General features: G+C 42.3%; 9 protein-coding genes across 9 annotated transcripts; 7 read left to right on the top strand and 2 right to left on the bottom strand.

The window, feature by feature from the left end:
• Positions 1-50: 50 nt before the first annotated feature.
• On the top strand, positions 51-863 carry C8Q69DRAFT_486493 (hypothetical protein; the record flags this gene model as incomplete). Its single annotated transcript, XM_028631908.1, has 3 exons — positions 51-168; positions 219-374; positions 439-863. The coding sequence occupies 3 exons, from the start codon at positions 51-53 to the stop codon at positions 861-863; spliced, it is 699 nt and encodes a 232-aa protein (XP_028485062.1).
• A 2,031-nt stretch (positions 864-2,894) lies between these two features.
• Positions 2,895-5,797, top strand: C8Q69DRAFT_401924 (hypothetical protein; the record flags this gene model as incomplete). The annotated part of the gene is made up of 4 exons (XM_028627943.1): positions 2,895-3,064; positions 3,114-4,573; positions 4,628-4,963; positions 5,718-5,797. 4 exons carry the CDS (start codon positions 2,895-2,897, stop codon positions 5,795-5,797), a joined length of 2,046 nt encoding a protein of 681 aa, XP_028485061.1.
• Positions 5,798-8,789: 2,992 nt separating this feature from the next.
• C8Q69DRAFT_506773 (hypothetical protein) lies at positions 8,790-9,237 on the bottom strand (the record flags this gene model as incomplete). Its single annotated transcript, XM_028632833.1, has 2 exons — positions 8,790-8,936; positions 8,998-9,237. 2 exons carry the CDS (start codon positions 9,235-9,237, stop codon positions 8,790-8,792), a joined length of 387 nt encoding a protein of 128 aa, XP_028485060.1.
• A 1,350-nt stretch (positions 9,238-10,587) lies between these two features.
• C8Q69DRAFT_444325 (hypothetical protein) lies at positions 10,588-11,535 on the top strand (the record flags this gene model as incomplete). Its single annotated transcript, XM_028628990.1, has 1 exon — positions 10,588-11,535. One exon carries the CDS (start codon positions 10,588-10,590, stop codon positions 11,533-11,535), a length of 948 nt encoding a protein of 315 aa, XP_028485059.1.
• Positions 11,536-11,996: 461 nt separating this feature from the next.
• C8Q69DRAFT_520247 (hypothetical protein) lies at positions 11,997-13,536 on the bottom strand (the record flags this gene model as incomplete). Its single annotated transcript, XM_028633490.1, has 8 exons — positions 11,997-12,046; positions 12,128-12,246; positions 12,305-12,400; positions 12,471-12,847; positions 12,908-12,981; positions 13,041-13,074; positions 13,128-13,147; positions 13,347-13,536. The coding sequence occupies 8 exons, from the start codon at positions 13,534-13,536 to the stop codon at positions 11,997-11,999; spliced, it is 960 nt and encodes a 319-aa protein (XP_028485058.1).
• A 3,713-nt stretch (positions 13,537-17,249) lies between these two features.
• C8Q69DRAFT_383735 (hypothetical protein) lies at positions 17,250-17,651 on the top strand (the record flags this gene model as incomplete). The annotated part of the gene is made up of 1 exon (XM_028627617.1): positions 17,250-17,651. A coding segment is annotated over one exon (402 nt), but the record flags the coding sequence as incomplete, so codon positions are not given.
• Positions 17,652-18,012: 361 nt separating this feature from the next.
• Positions 18,013-18,294, top strand: C8Q69DRAFT_381615 (hypothetical protein; the record flags this gene model as incomplete). Its single annotated transcript, XM_028627609.1, has 2 exons — positions 18,013-18,192; positions 18,244-18,294. Coding segments are annotated over 2 exons (231 nt in total), but the record flags the coding sequence as incomplete, so codon positions are not given.
• Positions 18,295-19,759: 1,465 nt separating this feature from the next.
• C8Q69DRAFT_465865 (ankyrin repeat-containing domain protein) lies at positions 19,760-21,562 on the top strand. Its single transcript, XM_028630518.1, has one exon. It carries the CDS (start codon positions 19,881-19,883, stop codon positions 21,117-21,119), a length of 1,239 nt encoding a protein of 412 aa, XP_028485055.1. The 5' UTR covers positions 19,760-19,880; the 3' UTR covers positions 21,120-21,562.
• A 1,061-nt stretch (positions 21,563-22,623) lies between these two features.
• Positions 22,624-23,530, top strand: C8Q69DRAFT_486489 (hypothetical protein; the record flags this gene model as incomplete). Its single annotated transcript, XM_028631907.1, has 2 exons — positions 22,624-23,120; positions 23,170-23,530. The coding sequence occupies 2 exons, from the start codon at positions 22,624-22,626 to the stop codon at positions 23,528-23,530; spliced, it is 858 nt and encodes a 285-aa protein (XP_028485054.1).
• Positions 23,531-24,448: the final 918 nt, after the last annotated feature.

Here is a 24,448-nt window from a genome sequence, read left to right as displayed (position 1 = left end):
CTGATGCCTTTTCCTAAATCCGTTCCAGCCACATACATCGCCAGAACATAATGGAAGTGAAACGAGTACAGAGTACTGATTCCGATGCGATTATTCTAGGGTTGTATGGGGTGTTTGCCATATATCATGGGCTTAACAGAGGAAGAATATATCGACCTCGCCATGAAGGTTGCCATATGAACTTGAAGTTGTGATACAACCAGGCTAACCTGACTTAGGATTAATCTGGCATGTGTTATCAGGTGTGCTTGAAGTTATCTTGTATTATGGAAATTTCCAGTGCTCCATAGTCGCAGTGATATCCTGCTGGATACACTCCTATACTTCCCTTGTTTTGGTAAGGGACCTTCCAAATGGTTATCCCCCCCACACTAGTAAGTACTCAATTAGAATAACCACGAAAGCATATAAGTTATGGTGTCTAATTGGTGAAAATAGGACCGGCGTATCAGGCAGGATCCATCATGCGAAGTGTCCTGGTGGTGCGCGCCTACTTCAGCCAGAATCCTGTTCACTACCATGATAGCATGATGCCACTGCATGGATTTGTGTATACACGTGCATTAATCTTTCTTCTCGGGACCATGGGACCAACCCGGTCATTTACTACGAACGTGAACTCCCAATTTGTATATGCGGAGTCAGTCTTTGGTGCCGCCCTCATTTCCATAGGTCATTGTCATGGGTCCTGGCCGGTGCCAGTATATTTACTTTTGATTCATTTCCTGGGGAAAATAAGCCTGTGGGTTGAGGAGATACACGAGAGTTCCAAGTGTGTTACGTACCATACCCAATTATATGACCATTCACTAATTTTCGATGACCGATCACTAGGAAGAACAATCTCGTTGAACCTACTTTAGTCACAATCTTCCGTCACGCAGGGTTTCGGATGCGCGAACCATCTTCCGAGCTTACAAAAGTGCCATCAATAGGACACCTTCGGATGGATTTCCTCGGAGCTTGGTGGACGAAAAAATAACGTCTACCTTCTATTATCCATCCTTGCCCCCGTGGGGCACCATGGCATCATATCCTCAACTTACCGGACGTATATTCACATATTTTAATTTCGCCAAGGGCAAGCTACCTGCAAGATTTCTACGAAATGCCAGTCTGTACAGATGATTTTAAAAACGGTGCAAATGTTAAGACTCTGACTTCTCCCCCCAACCCTAATGCAATAAACGCTGCCTCACTTGTAGAGCATTCCTATGGGCCTCATGTATAAATTGTTATAATGAATAATTATCTACCAGGGAAAATGATAAATTATGCAGTACAAGAATTGTCTATAAGTATGGTAGAAACAGGTCTACACTATCTCGACATTCTCGTAGTGTACAACATACTCGAGCAGAGCAGTATTATAATCAACGAATCTTCAACGAGCCGGCCAAACCTCTTAAGAAATGGATTAATGATCCAAGTGCAAATACATAAACAGGTCAGCCTCCTCCCGACTACCACAGAATTGATACCCTGTGCAATACAATATCAATCTGAAGGGCACTGGGCATTGCAATACCAGTTCCTGTCTGGCCCCTCTGAAACGACAGTTTTTGTAACAGCATAGCCAAATTGGTTTTTGACCTGTAGCTTAAATGGTGGTCCCAACTCCTCATACTCTTTCTCCACAAAATTCTCTTGGTTGATTACCTGCTGCTTTACAAAAGATCATTCTCGCGTAGCCCTGGTTTATCATTTGTGATCAAATTGCATATGAACCTACCATACAGCAAGATAATATCAGTTAGTATTTCGGAATCAGGAATACGGAAGAGCGCAAATGGTACACAGACCCCTGGACCAACTATATCAGTGAAACAATATATTTAGGTATATAACAATACAAGCTAGGGCTGTTGTCAGTGCTGGATGAGAGTCTAGGAACTCGGCATCAGAAGCTAGCATTGAAGTGTTGAAGCTTGCTGTGGTTGACACTCTTGCTGTGCTTCCCATTGGGTTGGAAGAACTAGTTGGTATTAGGGGCAGGCCATATACGCTGGTACCCTGATTGTGCGAACTCGAGGTAGCGAGTGGAGCTTTGTGATATGTACTGGTACTGCAGCAAGACAAGTTATCTTTTATTTTACTTGAATGCATGGGCATGTAGCCAGACCTGTGGGAAGTTTTGGTAATTGCAGTATTATTAACGGGATAAGGAGCTCCACTAAATGCAGGCTTTCCTCTGAAAATCCCGGAAGGAATCCTTGAGCTATTGTTTCTCGGGAGAGCCGGTGTTGGCGTGATCACTGTGATTGGTAAAGTTTGACCTGGCAGGAGATGTGTTCTCACTATGCTCCTAGACTGAATACTTCTCTGGGATGTATATGGGATGATATAATGAAAATCAACGTCGCCGTGATTGACAATGAGACACCCACCCAGACAAACGAAAATGGAGTAAATTACTACCCTTATCAGCATTGTAGAGTTGTTGTATGATCACTGAATGTGTAAGTATTATTGAAGATATAAACTATTATGCATCGATTGCAACTTCGTTCAAAGGCTGCTGTATGCAATGGGTATGCTTTTTACTCTAAACTTATCTGCATACAACTCTTGCGATGTTGATACAGAGCTTTTATATGCATTCCTCATTACCCCCCATTTATCTCCGACCGTCCTTGTCCTCTCCTCCTCTTTGGACACCATTCAGAAGTCAGTTTTACGCTGACATGCAAAAGTGTATACTCGGCCTAATAAACGGTGAGGAATGCTCTGCAAATAGAGCCCCGGTAACGGTTGTTACCTTTCTTTTCTTGGGCCCTCAACAAAGAAGGGCCACTAAGAACAATGAGATATATGAATGCTTGGCATATTGTTCAAATAGAGCGCCAGTAGCTGATAATCAACCTCCAGGTCCTACGTAATACTGGTATTATAATATGGATCTTGCGGCTTTGAATGAGACCGTCAACGACGCTGCCGGAAAAGCCCAGAAGAATGAAGGTCTTTCTACTCAGTCATTCTTGATCTCTTTGGCTGTTTCTGGAAGCATATTCATACCAGTCGTGTATATCTTCACGTTTCTGAAAGATATTGACCACAAGCTTTTGTAAGTAGACTCGTTAGATTGATGATATGAGATATTAACAAAGCAGCAGCCAACCAGTATGTTTAGCGGATCCTGATCTCTCGCCATTGCCCAAGGGCAGAACTCTTTGGGTTAAGCAATTATGGGAATTTATGAAAGATGATACGAAACTCACCGGTAGACTTTCATTGGACTGTCGCTTCTTTCTGCGCCTACTACAGGTGGCCGTGAGGCTCTTCGTGCCAATAACTGCTATTATTCTTCCCATACTGCTTCCAGTGAATTACACTGCTAATAACATAAATGTTGGAGGCCTTGATAAATTCAGCATATCAAACATCCAAAAAGAGCAGCACATAAGATGGTGGATCACAATTTTCGCTGCAACCTTGGCCAATATCCATATCTGGCGTCTTCTACTTGTGGAATTTAGATTAGTTGTGAAGGCAAGGCAGAACTACTTTCATGAATATTTCTCAGCTCAAAGAGCAGCTACAATAGTGGTTACCAATATCCCACCGGGAACGTGGAATGGCGAAACTTTGAGACAGATCTATTCGGCCTTTAATGGAGGGCCAGTGGATGTAATCCTGCCACAGCAGGAAGTCTGCGATGGCAAGGAACTCGAGCTTAGAACCCTTCTCCGAGACCTTGATACAATGATGCGAGTACGCCCACATATATCTAGGAAAAGGGTCGTTCCCTCAAGCACTAAACTAATAGCTTATTTTCGAGAGAAAGCCGTTCTTGAATGCAAAATTCACAATCTGCGAAGAGACATTGAAAGAATTAAGAGTATTGCACTACTTCACTTCTCAGACTTGTTCACAGCTCATCTGCTGCTGCAAGCAAGAGCATCTTCAATACCATTGGAACTAGAAGCACATGATACTGACTTAAAAACCTTGGATCCTGTCCCTTACTACGGCAAACTTTCCAGAACTCTGCGGAGTATCAGTATCCTCGTGACCCTAAATGTTTTGGCCATATTTTGGGCAATCCCAATATCCTTGACGGGACTTTTGTCACAGCTTGTTTACTTGGATTCAATTGGCTCGCGTTTGCATAACCTGTCAGACAAAGAACTAGGTGCTATTCAAGGGTTGGCTCCTCAATTGGCAGCATCCATCCTTATGTACTGTTTTCCGGTCGTTCTTCAGTTTCTGATGAAATACTATATTGCATTCGAGCGTCCAGCTGTCGAGGTCTTGCTACAAAGACATTACTTTTTATTTCTTTACACTCAGCTTTTTATTGTAGTTTCAATATCTTCTGGCGTAACAACTATGATCCCTGAGATTGCCAACAACGTTCAATCGGTACCGGCATTGTTGGCCAAGAATTTGCCCAAGTCGGGAAATTACTTCTATTCCTACTTCTTATTGCAAACTGTCACACAAACTGCTTTGATATTACTCCGACTACCTGACAGCCTTTGGATGTGTTTAAGACGAGGTGGAAAAAAGCATACCTTAAAAGAGGTGCGATGGAGCCTACTCTATCCCGTTTTCACAAACCTTATCTGTATAGGTACGTGTTAAATCTGTCCCAGGTTTATGCTCCCACTGACACAAGAATATCTAGGTATTATCTATTCTATAATCTCCCCCCTTATAGCACTGATTGGAACCATGGCGTTCGGAATTTTTCTGATAACACATGCTTATCAATCAATTTACATACTAGAAGCAAATGAGGACACCGCAGGCTTGTTATACTGGGAAGCACTGAATCAACTATTTGTCGGTGTATATACGATGGACCTTTTCCTCATTGGCCTTTTTATTTTACGAAATGTTTTAGGACCCATGATTGTTGCTATTATCCTACTTGCCGCGTCTGCACTAGTACAGAATTATGTTCGGACAAAGCTGCATCCCCTTATCAAGTTTGTTTCTGCCAGCAAAAATGAATTCGGTAGTTAGTAATCTGTGTTTTCAAGACCATTATATTACTGAATCCTCTTTGGTATCCGGTCGCCTATCACGGCTGCTATTTAGTTCTTTATAAGTGTACGTATGATGGCAGGCTGAATCGCTTAGGATAGAGCTTGCCTTCAAGGAATGCTGTTTATTTCAAAATGTCTGACTATCAAACCATTTCTGAGATGGTAATATGGTATAGTATCCCAGTGTTACACTGAGTTGCAAAAACGGTGTCCGGGTGCTGTACTCTCTTCTTTCAAATTGTGGATCCTCTAGGCTATAAATGGATAAAATTATTATTAGTAATCAACTCTTAATAGAATTTATTGGTTTAAATTTAAACTGCTAACCATATGTGGGCTAGAGGGCCCACAAAATTAGAAGAAGAGAGTACAGCACCTGGGCACCGTTTTTGCAACTCAGTGTACCACCTACGTTTCCTTTCTTTCTTCTGCAACCACGGTTTCTAAGAGACAGTGGTGGAGGTACCAAAGGCCTGCTATTTGGTAAGAAGTCTGCAGGAGCGGCTTATATAGAACTAGGCATTTCTATTGATGATATAACAGCCACACATTGAGGAAGGGGCAGACTGGGTAAAGAATGGGGCTTAGTGACTCCGTTGAGAGGGACGCTTTTAAGGCTGTGTTGGGTTCTGCAGCAGGATCTGGCAGTTTTGGAGCACTATATAATGTCTACATCTGTAAAACCTGTATAGTTAGTGTCAGTCTATGCGTAGTTTCTGTAAATAGAGGGTAGGACAATCAGGTCATATTCTGTCCTGGCTGTATACACTTTCTTGGCTTATTTGGAAGGAACTAATGCTAAATAGTCAGACTGAAAATATAATCGCTTTTGAATGTTATGTTTCTACAGTTATATATAGATAAAAAAGAATGAGCTGAGGGCTTTTGAAGATATGGATTAAAATCTCTCTGCCTTGGGCAATACATTACATTGTCTTCGTCGTGTGAGCCTACGACCATTACTAAGAGGACTCTCATGTAAGCATTCTATAGCTCAATCACTATTAAGTATGTGATAACTATTCTCTATATCACTGTTTAAATCTAGGTGGATTTTGGGTCCTTCTCACATAATTCCGGTCGGTCCAATTTTGGCGGCGAGAACCTTACCAAGTGTCAACCCTTCCTAATCGCGTTAATAAAAACACCAGGCTATAATCTACTATCACTATAAAGCGTTCAACAAAACAAAAGTTTGGCAGACAGCCAAAAAAAAATAAAATAAAAAATAAAGCCTTCGACTAAATACCAACACAGACCATCAAACTCCCGGTCATATCAACTGGTTTTTGCCCGTCACTCTATTTATGACAAACTGCTCGGATTTAGACACGCTATTAAGCTACTAACTTGGGCCGGTGCTTTAAATTGATCGCCTTTAGCAAGTATAGTCAACCGTTCAATACAAACTTTACAGGGTATGCAATACACATATCTATTTAAAATACCCTTAGCAATGTGTTATCTGTCCGTAGTTTTGATATCTTACCAAAGTTACGCTTCCTCCTCAACAGGTTCCCAATGAGGTGGTTCATCTAAGCTCCTGATAACGGGACCAAAGCATATCCAACTTGCTGGTGAAGTGTAAAAAGGACCACTATACAGGCTAGACAGTCTGTCAACTAGTTAAGATGGGAGAGAAGAAAACCGTCTATTATTGACTGAGTTCTATAAGGAGTACTAATAGACTATTTTATCTGTTTTCGCTTTTTTTGATGCCATTTTTGAATGGCTTAGAGTACTCACATATTTGATGGGGTTCCTGCATCACAAAAAGAACCCATCTGCCAGATAACCTTTCACCGGGCCAGATCAAGATCGTGAGGTGAGCAGCAATGAGTATGAACTCGAGGTGTTTAGGGGCTGGGATAACTGTATAGCCCATGGGCCGATTGTATATGTGAGAAGAAATAGGGAGATTCTTTTCCTGTATCCCACTCTCCTCTTCTCCTCTTTTATTTCTTTCTTTTGCCTTTTTTTCCTTCTTCCCTTTTTTTTTGGTCCTCTATTAATCTTTGGGCTATGTTTGGAAATAGCTTATTATTCGTCTAATTATCTCTTTCCAACTTTTCTCTAGGTAATCCACACCTATAAATATGGGTATTTCCGGCAAGAACATCTTCCCAAATACAACAGATACATTCCAAAAATTTTAATCCAAGGACCCCCCTACTAGTGCTACTAAACAAGCAATGGATGCTTCATTGATAATATCTTTATCAGCAGATTTTAAAAATATTACTATTCACTTAGGACCTTGTCCAAACACTGGGGCACTGTCCTCTGAAGAAGGGAAGATTAACAACGACATAAAGCTTAATCTCAAAATTTATGGGGTTCCTAGCATGGATATCAAAGCTTTAGTACCGGGTTTCCCAAGACATCCAATGTACTTTGGATGACTTACTCAAAACATTCATCCGTCCTAAGAGGTCTCCGTCGGTTGACACATCCATCGCAATTGCTAGAAGCTTTGGAAAAAGATACAGTGCCGCCCAAAATCGTCCTCCACCTCATATACACATAGAGCTGTTTCCAAACCCGAAATGAGAGAATATACTAGTTCTTATGTGGTTACCTCCATATTGACACTCGGCTTTGACCTCAAATGGTATGGCATAGCAAATAACACTGATACTTACTCATTGATAGCTGTATCATATGTATACTTTTTACTTTGAAGAGGCCTTATTATTAGTTCTAGGCCAAAAGGATGCGGTTTAAACAGGGTTTCAAGTATACCTTACAAGGGCTCAAGCCGGCATTTGTTCTACTTTACTTAATTGACTATTGGGCAGTATTTTTGGGTTGTACCGAATTATGCTTGGTGTAAGTTGCTGACCGCGAGTTCCCGTTCTGGCCTAACGCCTCCGCGCACCTTTGTTAGTTACGTAGCTTAAGATATTATGTACAAATAGAATAATCGACAATTTCAACCTCTTTGACAGTGTGTCTTAAGTTGATTAATTTAGCTTCAGACTACTGAAGCGCTCCAATGTATTGAAAAGCATGAACGTACAGTTTTGAATCACTACACTGCTACCCAATACAGGATAGGTTAAGGCGGGATTAGCAGTTTCATTTGAGTCCCTATCTCGAGTGACTCGCCCATTCTCAGTTTTTGAAAGGGTTACTGAATAAATGATTTTGGTCAGAGTCCTGACAATGGGGCCACAATACAACTTTCATATACTTGCTGGTGAAGGATACATCGCCAGAAACTATGCTGGCAGGATGATCCAGCTGCTAAGACATCTTGTACAGACGCGTCCGAAATGTCCTTCCATCAGTTGTACATTCAGGTCGATTTTCAAACCCTAATCCCCTCCTGTATTCGGTTAGTGTAAAACCCTATTTCTAGAGATATCCAATTATACGCCGTATATACAACTATAAATAGATTTAAGCTTCCGGGATTAGGGCTTGAAAGCAAACGTGTATGTGGGGGATATGGAAGGCGATTTCGGACGGGTCTGTATAGTTGAAATTGCCGTCAACACAAGCACTCATGATCAAGAGCTTTATATTAGCCCACCGGCATATAATACTAGTCTCCAATGATTTTATAGTACCTATAACATGCAGTCTGCTCGATACAGGGTCGTTATAGAGAGGTAGACGCATGTTTAATAAACTTACGAATCTAGACGCAACATGGAGGAAAATATGATTAGTACGTAGGAAGACAATTCAAAAGCTTAGTGTTGATTGCACTTCTTTGTGGAAATCCCTGCACTATTAAATGGCTATGTGCAGTACTGTACAGTATAAATGCGCGTACATAAAAACATGTACATATTATCCGCCTCTTATAATATCCATTACTCGGCGGAAGATGCTCTCATCTACCCAACCATTGATCCAAATTTGCGTCACTGGGCCATCTTTACCACTTATTTCTCTCTCATCAAGTACCGATATGTCTCCATAAATACCTACTCCATCCTTGGGATAAGTGAGCATTGAGCAGAAGTTGACCAGATACAGTATGGAGGCGCATTCGTACCACTTGGCTACTTGTGCTGTCATCAGACGATGTTTCCATAGTATCGCTAGGAGAATAGCTCTTTTCAAAATGCTCAGTAGGGAAATCGTCTTCCGTATCTATAAAGAGCCTATCTGAATTTGTTTCGGTGTGCTCTGACTCAGACTCTGTGTCCGTGAACTGGATATCTAAACTATCCTCCATATCATCCTCAATGCTTTTCAAAGGTGTGTTCGGGTCCCATATAAAACTTTGTGCCATATCGAGTTTAACTGGTTTGAGCAGTGCTGGCGATAATAGGATAGGACATGACATCGGGGGCAGTGGATTAATATCTTTATATAATTACGCACCAAGTCATACTAGCCGTGATATTTTCCATTCATCCTGAGTTTTTCTATACCTTTCTCCTCAATTTCAAGAACCTATCATATTTGGAGGGGTTAGGGCCTGGAAACATCCCAGTTTGGCTTCCTCCAGCAAATCTTGAGGTCATCAACCGTCTTCGGCATTTATTAAAGTGATCTTATATGACGGGTATAGAGTAAAGCCAGATGGGTTAACAAGGTTTAACTCACTATTAAACACTCTACCAACGGAAACACTATATGTTAGGGCAAGGTGAGGGGTGTGGAGTTCAGCAAGAGTTGGGCCCTTTTCAAAACTGCTACTCTTATTTTGTATCAGGCATCTGCTGGGAAGATACATTACTGCTAAAATATCTATCTAAAATATATGCTGCTCTAAATGAGAATGTCCTTGTCTTCTTGGTGGTGTGCTATTATAGTGCATCTTCCATTAATGCCAACTATAGTTTAAACCCTCTCTATATTTTATAAAACATGAAAAGGAAGCTGATGAGACACAAGAACGCTAATCATTATGTAAACTCAAATACTAGGATCATCTAGTCTTGTGTGTTTGGTCAACAGGTGTATGATATACAAATTTCACTTTTACTTTCCTATCTGTCACCCCATCCAGAAAGTAAAGATCTTCAGTTTCCGTCTTGCTAAAAATTAGCAATAATGGACGCAGTAGCTAGAGAAACCGATGCTGGGGCTACCCCAACTAATAAAATAAATGTCTCTAATAGATACATGTAAGTGGCAGTTGTATTATTGAGCCAGAAACGGGAAAATTGGGGCTGTCTCTCCCTGTTTAGTAAGATATAAAGACTAATCATATACATCACTATCCATCCATGCCAAAGGTTGCTGTACCTTCAAACTGATATGAGGGCCTCTCTTAGCAGGGAAATCTGTACGTCCGTTGTCAAATGCCACACTACCTACAGAAAGCTCCTGAGTAAAGCTTCAAGCTTCTCACCCAGATTGCTCGTTCGGAGAACCTCCCAAGCAGCTAGAATTACCACCAGTGGAGCATCTTAAAAGTACCACCAACCACAGTTGATATTGATGCAATTGGCGGTTTTAATACAACTTCAAGCGGCACAGGATCATCAAACACCATTGGCCGAGAGAAGGCTGACGGCGACCTGGCAACTGCTATTAGTGCGATATTTCATGGAATTTGACTACAGAAACTCTTGAAAACATCTTCAGCACTACAAGAGAACCAATCAGTGTTTTTCCAACTTCTGGAGAAATTATGGCCCTGTTGGCATTCGCCCGTACCCCAATCAAAACTGCCAGCTCTCAAGGCACGACCCCGGTCATTCCAATTAATTCAACTACATTGAAAGGGAACTTCCATTTAAGTACTACTGCTGGGCCAACCCCATTTCTATCTAGTCAGCGAGTACGGAGTACTTCATTTCCAGATGTGACCTTTATCCCAGATATCGAAAATTCCTGGAAAACATACACAAGGCTGCTTCCTTCACGTGATGCTTCAGGTAGCCAACTGTCTACTTCTGTCGGTACTCAAAACAGATATTCTTCTTGGATAGAAGAGGAATTACGAAATTCTCAGACAATAGACTCAGGCTCTGGTGAACAAATTACTATCGCAGGAGATACGCACTTCGAGATCATTACATTCACTGGGATGAGCTCGGCTTCACGCCCCGAGAATATCAACCATTGTTCCGTTCAGCATCAAGAAACAGAAATCAACCATGATAATGATTTCTTACTCGAAGTCTCTCCTGACACTGAATCGACTCACTCAGTTATGTCCGATTCGATCTTGACGAATCCAGTTTACGCACATTCAACTCAGCACGGATGTGTTTCTGACTTAGCATCTACGGATGAATTATCTCATCCTGATGATAATAGGCCGTTTATGCCTTCAGCATCGATTAGACCCAGCGAGAACTTTCAAGATACCACCGCCACCACAGGTAACTCTATCGTGGGACCGTCGTCTGCTATATCAGACTCCTTGTCCAATACAACTACCTCCCATGGCGTAAAGAAAAGGAGCATCCTAATTTCTGTTGGCGTTGTATCAGTAGCTGTTTGTTTGTTTGTCCTTATATTTGAATGGAGTCGGCGTAGGAACAAACGCAGAGGTGTCATCTGGATTGGATTTTCACCGGAACCAAACTGCGATGCGCAGGACCCAAGCAAATCATATTTCTCCATAGATTGACTAACTTGGATTATTCCATAGCCTAATGATCACACTCAATGGATGTATAATGAACCAACCCAAGTTAAAATAGTCAGCTACCGGCGCTATTCTTCAATTGTCAAGAGCGTCTGCATTACATTGCCTTGCATACACTTCCCCTACATTCACTTGTCGCTAGCCTGGTATGTATATAAAGCAGTCGCGGGAAACATATTAAGCCATGGCCTTACACAGCCGCCTAAAGATTATGTTTGGGAGCCAGTAGGCCAATTTCCTGGCGAACTTAACTTAGAGAAAACAAGCGAAGTTTGGATACATCCTGATGGTTGATATATTATTGTGTCCCTCTCTATTATTCATTATAATAATTAAAGTACTCTTTATAATGAGCACACACGTCAATGGGAAAAAGTAAATCAGCAAGAGAGCGGGGAGGGGAAGGAGAAGGAGGAAAAGAGAGAACAAGAGAAACGAGAAAGCTAAGGCGCCCCAAAGTCATGAGAATTCGTGTCTTCCTGCGTCCTTGAACCTGGAAATGGTTGAGTTATGCCGATCATCATATTCGGAGCTTGCCATGAGCTTCTCTCTGCACTTGGAGGCACCCTCTTACAAGCCTTCAAGAGATCCGACCCTACCGAAACCAGACCCAGTTTAGATACAAGGATAAACAGAAATTGCTTGAGCGCGGGTAAGGTAGCTGTGATTATAATCAAGTTGGACTCAACACCACTACTCTCGTAATTGTCAGAAAATTTCTATGAGGAATGAATGGACGCCGGGTACGTACACTAATAAAGCAACAGGTGCAATCTTGTACGTTAGGTCAGAAGAACTCAGAAGAGGGACTGTAAACCTAAGCCTGATAGCGCTTGCAACAAACGTGCTAGCTGGCTGTGAGCAATAATATATTTATAACTAACAGGAGAGGTGTGGATTTCTTTCATATCACTCACATGCATACCATTACCAGTATGATAAAAGTCTTAATCTTTTGGGACCTTGGGACCTGTAGATCAGAGATGACCGGGATAGGTAACAAGATTAGAAGGAAGTCGGAGATAATGTTCAGCACAGCAACAGCTACTAGGATAGCAGGTCGATTGATACATTGACCTTGCAATGTAACATCCCAGGCCTTCGAGATCGGGCGGCAGGCAAATATAAAACAAAAAACCAGAGTTATCGATCCAATGATTACGAAGGCAGTAACTCCGTATAATGCGTGGCGCAACCAGCTTTTTGCAATCATTAAACGGTGAAACAATACTAGATGTGCGAGTCTCGCAAGACATATTCCAGTAATGAAAAGACACGCTGCTGTAAGAAAGAGCTATTCGATTATATTAGCTAGCTCATGCAAAGCAAAATTATTATGATACAAGAAGATTACCTTTTCATAAGTGCTGATCGTTTGTACAGAGAGGTATTCAATATGATGCCCTAAACCTGCGTGGTCTAGAGCATCTAATATGTGAACCTTGTGTTAGCAAGAATTCACTCACCATGTAGAAGCGTCCGCGTACAAAGAATCACAATTTGTGTACCAACGCAAAATCCCTCGTGCTTTGTTAATACATCCAATTTGGTCAAAGCCTTTCGAGTCTACTCACCCAAGCAATAGTAAGGCACACTATTATATCAATAGCAAGATTAGTAATAATAGGCTAACCACCCTCCCTTGCACGCCTTGTAGGGCTGGAAAAATGATATTTTGTGGTGCTAGATTATAGAGGAACAACTATATCAATATGAACAAAACAAAGAGGATGTGTGCGACTGTGGGTTTAAGAATGCCAAAAAAAAAAAAAAAAAAAAAAAAAAAAACTCACAATCTTCAGCGGTGATCTTCCGGAGAATCTGGTGCCTAGTCAATAACCTTATGGCTAGGCAAGTTGTACTTAAAACCAATCCAGTGATGACTGTATAGTGAATACCAGATGATGATTGTTGTCTGGTATCGCTCGTTGGCCCTGTGCCTATTACAAACAGGGCAAGGTTGCTCCTGACAGGATCTGTCATGCTCAGCTGTAGTATATATAAGTAGTGCTTCGCACAAAATTGACAATATCAGAGGTAGCCCGGACAATTTATTCATCCGTTAGCGTTTCTCCCTTTTAAAGGCAGACATTAAACTAAGGTTCGTAGATTGTCGAGTGTAGGTGGAACAATGAACCTATCCTATTGCATAAGTTGGATTTACAAAAGAAGTATATCTTTTCGAGTTCCATTTTCACACCTTCACCTGGCTTCTTTGGCTTGTACTTAATTTTAGTTTTACATGGTAGTATTCAGATCTGATCGGGAGCTCTACGTCCTGTCTGGATCTTCAAACTAGAAACGCGAACATGTGGTTGTGCTATGACAGGTGGAGACACTTCAACTGGTACCAACAGCCGGCGTTGAGCTACCGTTGAATATTGATCTCACTCTACTATTACACATATAGATTCATGCATCACTAGATTTTGCAGCTTGACACGCTCTTGCTGTCGATCTTAATGCTTCAGGCTTCGCAAGCTTGTAAATAATATAAAACATAATGATTTCAGGGTTTATGACAACTTCATCAAAGGAAGATTGAGGTGCTACATACCAAGATACTCCACCCTCACTTCTAGAAGAATTGTAATATTAGAATTTATGGCTTTCAATCTTCGTGTCAGAATTTATCGACACCTGTTTTACAATAATCATTTGTGCAGAGAGGCAGTAGTCTGAGAACTGAGAAAGAATCAAGGTATAAACAAATACAACAACACAGTATGGCTCCTGCGATTGGTTGCAAGAGACAAGCAAACATCCACATTAATTGGATTTTGGAGGGGTACTGCCCTGCCCAGACAATATCGGACAAAGGTTAACATCGATTCAGAGAAGTGGGATCGTATGGACCGAACGTGGGTTGATAACCAGGCAACTATTCATGACATGCATTTGCACTAGTACTGGCCTCATTCAAGGTTTTTATCCAAGGTTGGTATATTTCAATTTGCAAATCTGCCAGCATGCTGTTCAGGCAGCTATTGGTGACCAAGTGTTACTATGTGTATAAGCCATTCAGGATTCATGTGCCACTAGCAAGGGGAGACTAATACCTGGTCGCAATAGGCCGCCATACAGAAAGGTCCGCATCCACTTGAGTTCAGGTGGGCCGCCATCCCAGTTAGTATGTGAGGGTCCTTATGTTCGACCTCCTGCTCAAGGGCGTGTTGGACTACTTACTGATGCTGGTCCACCATTGCCAGCCACTGTGGGAATACTAGCGCCCCACACGACCCCCACCTCTCTTGCTTTCCAAAAGCACCAGGTCGAAGAAGAGTGTTGGAGAAAGAAAGGGGGGCTGCCGACCTCCAATGAAAAACCGGTCGGATGACTCGGATCCATACTATCTCCCCAAGTGCCTTCGCCGAACTATGTGTCCCCTACCAGGTCTCCTGCGATCGGCGTATCCGACCAACCCGGGTGCTGTTTGCCTCCCTCGCTTTTCCTCTGTGAGATGCTCTCTGATATTATTTTCTTTTTTCTTTTTTCTGTTTTCTTTTTTTTGCGTCGCGTTGAATGGCTATATGATTTGTTGGCTAGGGGATTCCGCCTGGTAGCCGATTGGCCCGGAAAGTGGGTTCTTCCGGCCGCTAAGCGGTCCCACAAAGGATGGCTTTCTAGGCTTAGATAGTTTTAGATAGCTAGAGGCAAGCAATCAATGAAGGCCTGAAGATGATCCCCAATTAGTGCCTTGACATGATTCTTACATGTGACGGTTCCAGCATGCTCAAACTACCTTTCCAGTGACCCGCGAGACGAGCCTGCCTACGAAGCCTCTTTCATGATTGGCAGGCAGAAGGCCATAAAATGATTCAGCTGTGCTTCTCTGTTACGCTACTGTACTGATATTCTATGTATATAATCTATTGGATTTCTAGCTAAACCATTGGTAATAAATCTAACAGAAAAGATAATCTTCTATATTTTTGCATATTATCTTGTTTTTGCTCTTGTGCATAGTCCCTCATATCTTACACTCTTGCTGACGAAGGTGAGGAACTGATAATATCCCCCTTTAGTAATCCTGGATATGTTGTAGTTGTCTATACTTCACGTTGAACAGTAAAGCCATGTTTACTTATTTTGCTCTGCATCTCTCTCTCTCTCTCTTTCCCCCACCTTATTCTGTCCTTCTTTTTTTTATTACATGAGCTACATGTAAGATACTTTAGTATGTGATTACGAAACGTGTGGCAAAAGTGTTGCTGTAAAAAGTAAAATGCTATACTTGTTCCGTGACCGAGGTGCTAAACAATTTCAAAGGCGTTTGTAGTAAACTCAATCCCATAGTCCACTATATATTTCCACTCCAAATTCATTCGCAATGTCAATTACACCATCTTTGTTAGAAGTAATAACCTCCATGGAGGCCTTTGCACGTGTAAGTTTAGCGGCGGAGCAAACAGCTTGTATATCACCAACCGCCAACTCTGCCTTCGCCTGACCCATTTTGTTGGCCGGAATGACTAACTTGCCGCTCTAGTTCCGCGTTAAGTCGTAGGAGGTGCGAGATGCTATATGCCTGAGTTTCCATGAACTGCCGCTGATCGATGACTGTCTCGGACAAATTCATCAAATTTTGCTTGCTTGTCCGCAGATCGTCCATCAAGGCAGACATGGCAAAATCGGACCCCTGCGTTGTTGATGGACTGCTCATCAGTTGGTCGAAAGCCATCGCCAACTTCGTGATCAGGCCACTTTGATCTCGGCTGAAGTTGGTCGAAATCGCTAGTCTTCTGCGCAAATCCGCGTTCTCTTTGAGCAAATTTGCATTGGCACTTTGCAAGTCTGCATTCACTCTCTCCAAGCTAGAGAAGCTGGCGATGTGAGGCGACCAGTTGTGGGTAGTCTCCCCGCCTGGAAGGGACTCATATACAGGGTGACCCTGCTTCTATTAGTGTGATCTTATACAGAACACAAACACAACACTATCTGATTTAAAGGTTTGCGTGTTGGGACGACCACAAAGGGAGAGAATGCCGATAAGGTGAGGGAGGGGTAAGGGTGAGGAGGAGCATGCGGGGGCTTCGGGGAAAAATGGATATCAGATCAAAAGAGTTAAGGGCACAGCAAATACCTGGGCTGTGCTTTCGTGGAGGGTCGACATCACTACTTGGTGCAACTTCTTTTGTATCTTTACGTGCTCAAGTAATCAAGAATCAATGTCGCGCGGCCAATAAATTATGTCGGCCTAATCTGCTTCTAAAAGCTTTGAAGAATGGAGTAGGATTTTGCCGGACACGAAGCCTGTTATATATATACCAATAGCTCACTGGATTATGGCAGATTTGCTGAACCGGGCTTCGATGCGTATAAAGCTATAGGGGCGATTTTGAGATTCTGGATAGCCGTTGACAGAGAAATCAAAGTGTATCTGAGGAATATACCCTTCAGGACAGCACTTTCTCGATATTAAAATATAGAGTCATCAAGCAACAGCACTCTTGCTCAATAATCAGCCTGTACTGTACAGCTAAATACTGTATATACGGAAGGATACATCAGTTATCTGAGGGCCAGAAGCTACGATGAACGAACATCCTTTCAATTGCTCAACACATTCAGTCTTGGGAACCGTATCAAGCATATACAGCCGAACAACAGACTTGGAGTCTCTAGTCGAAAGTGAACGACAACAGAACACTTTAAATCACAACCAAACTACCAATAACAATACGCCTTGGGAATCTCCGGAAATTAACCGCGTAGATCACGCGATTCAAATGGCTCAAGGAGCCACGATAGCATTGGAAACTATGCCATCATGGCTTAAGGCAGCCAAGTTACACAAGGTGCAGTCACAGAACGAGCGAAAGGTAGAATTGGAGCAAGAGCTTCAGAGGCATCAAGAAGAGAATAATTTTTACGGCATATGCTATGATATCTACCGTGCATTGCACGAGGAAGTAACAACTATATCGAGAGAGCTCCTACAGTATAACATTGTACCCGAATCTTTCTTACTTGATTCAATTTGGATGTTGAACCGGGCCCTCAGAAAGTCACAGGAGAGCGAGTCAAGGGCTGAGGCCGAGTGGATGAGGTATTGGAATATTCATGATAGCCCTGGGGCGCGCACGACGTGGATCTGATGTTGTTTACTGTTCCAGAGATACTTAGTTAACAGCTGCTGTGTGGTGATCCATTTCTCGCAGTTGAACAGTTGTTGGTCAAACAGTGCTAGCATCAATGGCCCGTCGTTTATGGCAGCAATTGTTGCACTTTCTATAGCTATTCACTAGAATGATGATACTGATGTATAGAGATGAGGGCGTATCTGAGTACAAATTGTACCCTTCTAGAATTTCTTAATGAGATAGTCCTCATGCAGAACAAATACTATTTATGTACCTAGTGCGCTAACTTCTTAGAGCCAAGTGAATCATCAATCCCTCAAGAGTAGTGGGACAGAGAATGGACGTATCCTCGAAAGTTCAGAAGAGTTATCCTGCTAAGGGAGACCGTACCCAACAAGAACAGATACGCAAGCGTCGACATAATCTATTCAGACGACTTAAAGAATTTAATGACAGATATGAGATAGAAATATGGCTTACAATGCGTATGCCAAGTGGTAGAATATATATATTTGCGACGGACCCTGATGTACCTATTCCAAGTGAGGATGAAGTTGTGAGTTCCACATGTAGGTAAACTCTTATGAAGTCACTGATCTTGGAATAGCGAGCACAGAAAGTTCCAGTTGTCCACAAGACGTCAGCGGACTATGACTCAAAAAATGACCTTTCGCTATGTCTTCAGAGCCCTCCGGATCTTCCTTTTACGAATACCCCAGCTTGTTTGGCACACGACGATAGTACGAAATGACGAGAAAACCGTCAATCATTTTGTGTCAATGATAAAGATAAAAGAGGAGAATCAGCAAATAGTTTTCATCTTGAAAAAGCCGATGTGGTGGATACACAGCACTTCGTATCTTGGAAGGTTCAGGTAGAAGATCAATTCAGAATATGTGTGTATAGTCTCCTGAGTGCGACTTTGACGTAAGTTTACTGTATTGTCGTTAAATGGACTTTAACCCTCGTAGAGCTCTTTGACGCGTCCATGGCTTTTCGAGCTGTTGCCTAAAAAACTTGATTGGGTCTTCAGTTGTCTTTTTGTTGATGCAGAAGTCCTGATACAGGCTGCTGTACCTTCCCTACTAAGGACCCGCTCCGTAAGGCTCTGCGATAATGGCTGGAAGTCCATGTCCAGCTGCCCGGGTCATTTGGTACGATAAGTAGTAAAGTAAGCTAAAAGTTTTCTTGCAGTCACCACAAAGTAATGTATAGGTATTTTCTTTGGCTGCAGCTGAACAGGGATCGGCCAAAACAGATGGGATTAACGTATTATCTTCGAGTCAGGGAAAGATAGGAGACTACTGTACGAAAGGCGGGCCCCGCCACTTTATCCACAGAGTTGTACAGGTTCAGCCGCTAGTCGTATCAGCCTTGTCTACTGCAGGCAGCAATCGCTTGATTGGTGTAGTCTCGTTCTACATTTTTCTTGGGTAGCGACTCCTCTTGCGTAGGCAATGCGATATTCTCTTGCGATAGTTTGATTAGCTTATGGATATCAACAGTAAAGGCCGCTATAAAGCGCCACAACACAGGTGCGGGGAGAGGCGTCTTAATTTTGTGCTTATTGGCCAGTCTAACCTAAGTTTGGAAAGAAGGCTACTCGATATGTTACCAATGCTGGCTTGTTCGATGTGTCCCACTTCGATATGCTGACACGGAATTAAAGGATAAGAAAGATATCAATGGCCAATCTGATATCTCTAGTAGCTCGTAGAACTTATTCTGGTACTGTGCTACGCCCCCAGCTGATGATCAGAAGACTCTGGTATAAAAAAGAAAGGGCGGGACGGAACGGAAAAAAGTATCGTGGGGCCAGATGGTCAGGGATGAAAGATCTACATGCACGAACTTTTGGGCTACCATTGGACGAATATGTGATTATTACGGTTCATGTAAGAGCCACAGGCTTGTATCCCCATTCAAGAGGCATACCATTGGGGTACGTGCTTGTACTCTTGTACATTATGTTTCTAGTCTTGCTACAGTCGCCAAGTCACGTGATAACGACTCACTCAGGTACCCACGAACCCGCCAAGAACCTATGATGCTGTATATTACAGAAATACCAATTTGATACAGACCATACCACATAAAACCATTATAGTTTGGTATATATTACCCGTATTCAAATACCTTCGCGGGTTTTGCGCGCCCTCCGGAGATGATGATCTGGCCCATCAAAAATCACTTGCTACTAGTGGCCCTCAAGCGAACCATCTTGGCACTTTCTTCCTTGCTTTAATGCGGAAAGATACTATTCAATCTCGTTTACCTCGTCTCAAGTCTCTCGACTCTACTCAACGTGCTGCGGTGTTAGAACCCGTTTCGGTATACCCTACCATGCATTTGGAACAGCTACCTCTCAAGATTTTGCTTCTTATTGTCGAATACTTGGGCTCCAAAGAAGACCTGGACTCCTTTACGAGAGTGTCGAAATATATTCGCAACAACAGCAACACTATCTTGTACAAGAAACACGGTGAATTAGCACTTCTGTGGGCCGGTGAGAAGGGAATAGCGGAGACCGCCCAGTTTGCGTTAAGATGGTACAATTTCGAAGAGGCAGATGCCAACCGGAAGAGGGAACTGTGCGAAAGAGCATTTTTGTTGGCTTGTGACGGGGGCTATATTGACCTAGTCAAGATGCTGCTCGAACAAGGGGTTCTCGCCACGTATAAAAATTACGAAGGTATGAGTGGGCTGTCACTAGCAGCTGGAAAAGGACATAACGATATTGTCGAGATGTTGGTCAAGGCAGGAGCGGATCCAAGTTCTGAGGATAAAGGAGACAAATCGCCTCTAATGTTGGCCGCCATTGGGGGTCATCAGCATACAGTTAACATATTGCTGGACAGCGGAGCAGCTATTGATAGCCTTTGCCATCACGAGTCCGCTACAGCTCTTATGTTCGCTGCTTATCATGGCCATGAGAATATCGTTAATATCCTCCTTGATAGAGGCGCAAATATTGATAAAACCGATAATTTTGGGAATACAGCTTTATGGCACGCCATCTGGGGTTGTCAAAAAGGTGCATTCCAAACCCTCGTCCAAAGAGGAGCAAATACTTCCCTTCGGGATATCGCAGGGAAGACGTATTTGGAAAGTGCTGAATATTACAGGGGAATTGATTGGGTAGCTGAAAAAAGTGGGGAAGGGAAGAAAAAACACAGGAGGAGACAATCGAGGAGAAAACCAATGCCCCCTCAAGATACCGCAGGGAAGACATACTTGGAAAGTGCTGAATATAACAGGGGAATTGATCAGGTAGCTGAAAAAGGTGGGGAAGGGAAGAAAAAACACAGGAGGAGACAATCAAGGAGGAGAAAACCAATGTCCCCTCAAAATACCGCAGGGAAGACATACTTGGAAAGTGCTGAATATAACAGGGGAATTGATCAGGTAGCTGAAAAAGGTGGGGAAGGGAAGAAAAAACACAGGAGGAGACAATCAAGGAGGAGAAAACTAATGCCCTGTTGAACGCCTCATCACAAGCGGTCGGTCTTTTCCGGTTTCTAAACCTTTCGTGCTATTGACTGTGGTTGGTCTTTTCATTCTCGTTATGCTTGGCAATTTCGAATTTTTATTTTTCAGTGCGGTGTGAAGTTCAAGCAACTTCGAGTGCATGAGACCTTGCAATGCCGCCGCTCAATGGTCCACTGCTCAAATATATTCAAGGGTTCACGATCTTAAATCAATCCCGAGAAATGAAAGTATCAGGACTGCCCTTTATGATCAGACATCACCACCATTATCGTTGAACAAGACATTGGACAAGGCTCACAGGACCAGAGGATGCTGTTGAACGTATTTTACAGTGTCAAAAACGTCGATAGACACTGTCTGTGAAGACATTGCTTTTGAGTACTTTGTGCAACTGGTAATAACGTAGTCTTCCTGTAAGATTGATGTTTAATCTTTCCATATCTACATTTTTTCCCTTAGTGATCCTCTGAGTCTGTCTCTTCTAAAATTTATTTGCTCTCTCAGATATTAACTTGTTTGTTCAAATGCGCAAGATCTACGTGCTCATGATACTCTCGTTGGGTGATTCTTCTAGAGGTAACGTAATTGGTAAGCGAGCGGGCCACTGTGATTTACTATATAAATCCACATTTTATATCTCAACAACCAGAGCTGCTAGATATTTAAGATTTAATAGACATACTTATATTTACTTTAGATATCATATATCTAACGTAGAAAGCTATCTATCAAGTAGTTCACTGAGTAAAATAAATTACACTGTATTTTTTGTATTCTATACATAATAGTATAGAGCTCGAAATAAAATAATTAAAAATTTTAAAAAAATATATTCCATCTTTATATAATTTAGATATATCTCTATACTAAGTATTATAGCGCTACTAGTTCTAGTGGTTAAGTTATTTAGATTATAAAAAGTGCCTTTTTATATGGAATACAGAGATGGCCCGCTCGCTTACCGATTACCTTACTGCGTGATATTGACAAAGCACAGTATGATCGTCACACAGCCAATCACATCGACTGTTAGTCGGATGGGTCCGCCGCACAATGCCGCCTGAAGGCAATGCCTAGTTAGGTCCACCAAGAGTAGCGTTAAGCGAACAAATGCGAATCTGCACGCACACTCTTTCCGCAAACGTTCATCATATAAACAATTTGCGAATAATCTACAGTGCTTTGCAAAATCTTCCCTACCTATCAACATTCTCTCTAACCATATGGCAAAGTGTCCCCACTTCCGGAATTTTAAAACCAAAAGAATTTGGGTAGGGAAGGCACTGTATCTGTCGAACAGTTCTCGCACACAGTAAAAAGTAGCTTTGTAGCATGATGGCAAGGCAGTTCAGACAACTGACTTGCAACTGTACATTGTAAACTGTAATATATGCTTGAGTTTGTGCAGTATCTCATACTAGAATCCATATTTATAAAGCAAGTGAGAAGTCCAAGGACATCTAAGCAGACTCGACCTTACAAGTACCATTTACTCAACATGACTCTTTTTCCTCGCTTCCATCTGTTTGAGATAGAAGATCAGTCCTGGTGTCCTGAATTTGTGGTAAAATTCATTCAAACCTATTTGACTGCACTCTGGAATTTCCGCATTCCTGCCGTGAGACACACTGCCGCCGAGGCTGCTGCAAATATCATCCTTGAGAACCTCCCGGACGCTTCTTTATATACTTTTGTCGACCCCTGTGCCGGAGCGGGGGGTCCTATCCCGGCCATTGAGAAAGCTCTTGGAACCGAATACCGTCATTCGGTGCAATTCATCTTGGCTGATATCAAGCCCCGTGTGGAGGAATGGAAGGCTATTAAGAAAGAGCAGAAAAATATTTCCTTTATCCAGGACTCTGTCGATGCGGCAGAGCTGGGAAAAGTTACATCTGGCAAGGAGTGCCGGATATTTAACATTTCGTTTCATCATTTCAATGATGCTTCCGCCAAAAAGGTTTTGCACAGTGCGATGCAGTTTACAGATGCATATATGTATGTCTTGCAACAAGACATCTAGAAACCCGGACTAACGTGGCTATAGAATTTTCGAGTTCCTCCAAAGAGATCTTACCACGTTCTTGTTCTGGTGTGTGACTACTATTTCTCCACTACCCTTCGTGCACGCACTACTCCAGGGATCGCTCTTGCAAATGTGCTTTATGTTTGTGATCTGGGTGGCCCTGGGCATTGATGGTTTTGTGTCAATGCTTCGCACACGAACGCACGAAGAAATCAAGAATCTTACTAGGGCTGCTGAAGGTATTTCTGAAGGATGGGTCTTTAAACACGGCAGGTCACGAATTTTTGGACCATGGTATATACATTGGCATTTGGCCTTCAGAACTCTTGACAGAAAGGCAAATAATGGTGAAGAAGCTATGGTTTCGCCCCTTCGAGCTTAAGATGAAGCGATATTATGATTACAGAATATATTTATTGTGCGATGGGAATGGTAAATGTCCGAAGAGCTTGACATTTATAGCCAAGTTAGTATAATGTTCTGTATAAACTGTGTATTTAGAGATATCTTTAAGCAAGATCAGCAACCAATAATATAGACGAAATATATCTACTGTAATGGTACTAAAACCGAAAGATAGGTTAAAGGTGAACTGGTTTAAGAAGTTCGGAGCAATACCTCTCACACCTAGGCTAAAATTCGACGTAGCTTATATGTAATGCTAACTCGAATCTAAATGTACTATCGGATATTGCAGGCCACACCCAGCTCGCATAAGCGATTTCTCTTTTTTATAACGCGAGTTGGTTTACCGGTTGCTTCTATTCAATCCTACCTCTGCAATGAAGTAATACGCGGGGTACCACCACCATGTCTTAGGGGATATATATAGCTTCTATCATCTAATAAAGATCATCACAGGGTCTCATACTCTTCCATCATGGCCTAATTTGCCATTCTCATTGCTCAGCTCCATGGCGTGCCATTTTGGAACCGTTGCGATGCCTCTAGAAAGGCGAGTATTGGGTTTCTTAGTATGTAATAGCAAAAGATGTGGCACGTACTTGATTTTCTTACCTTTGCTGCCTCCCAACAGCATTGAAGTGCTGCTAAATGCTTTCCCCTCTTCCTTTGAAGCTTTTACCAAGGTATACTTGATTGTGAACCGTTTATCCCAACGCGGACCACTGTTGCCGCGCGCATGCGGCGCACAGCTCATCAGATCTCCTTCGCTGATTAATAAATAGCAAAGGTAGGTTATTAGTCACATTCCTATTTGTCCTCACAATATCATGTTACACTAGTCATCACTACTTCACCCATATTCTTCAGGAAAAGGTGCAACTCTTGCTCTGCTGTC

Source organism: Paecilomyces variotii (genome assembly GCF_004022145.1).
Source record: "Paecilomyces variotii strain CBS 101075 chromosome Unknown C8Q69scaffold_5, whole genome shotgun sequence".
NCBI classification, from domain to species: domain Eukaryota; kingdom Fungi; phylum Ascomycota; class Eurotiomycetes; order Eurotiales; family Thermoascaceae; genus Paecilomyces; species Paecilomyces variotii.
The sequence above is the reverse complement of the archived record's forward strand: the minus strand, read 5'-3'. Positions and strand labels throughout refer to the sequence as shown.

Bases quoted from the DNA above. Each gene is read 5' to 3' on its own strand.
- C8Q69DRAFT_465865 (XM_028630518.1), top strand. From the start codon at position 19,881: ATGCGGAAAGATACTATTCAATCTCGTTTACCTCGTCTCAAGTCTCTC.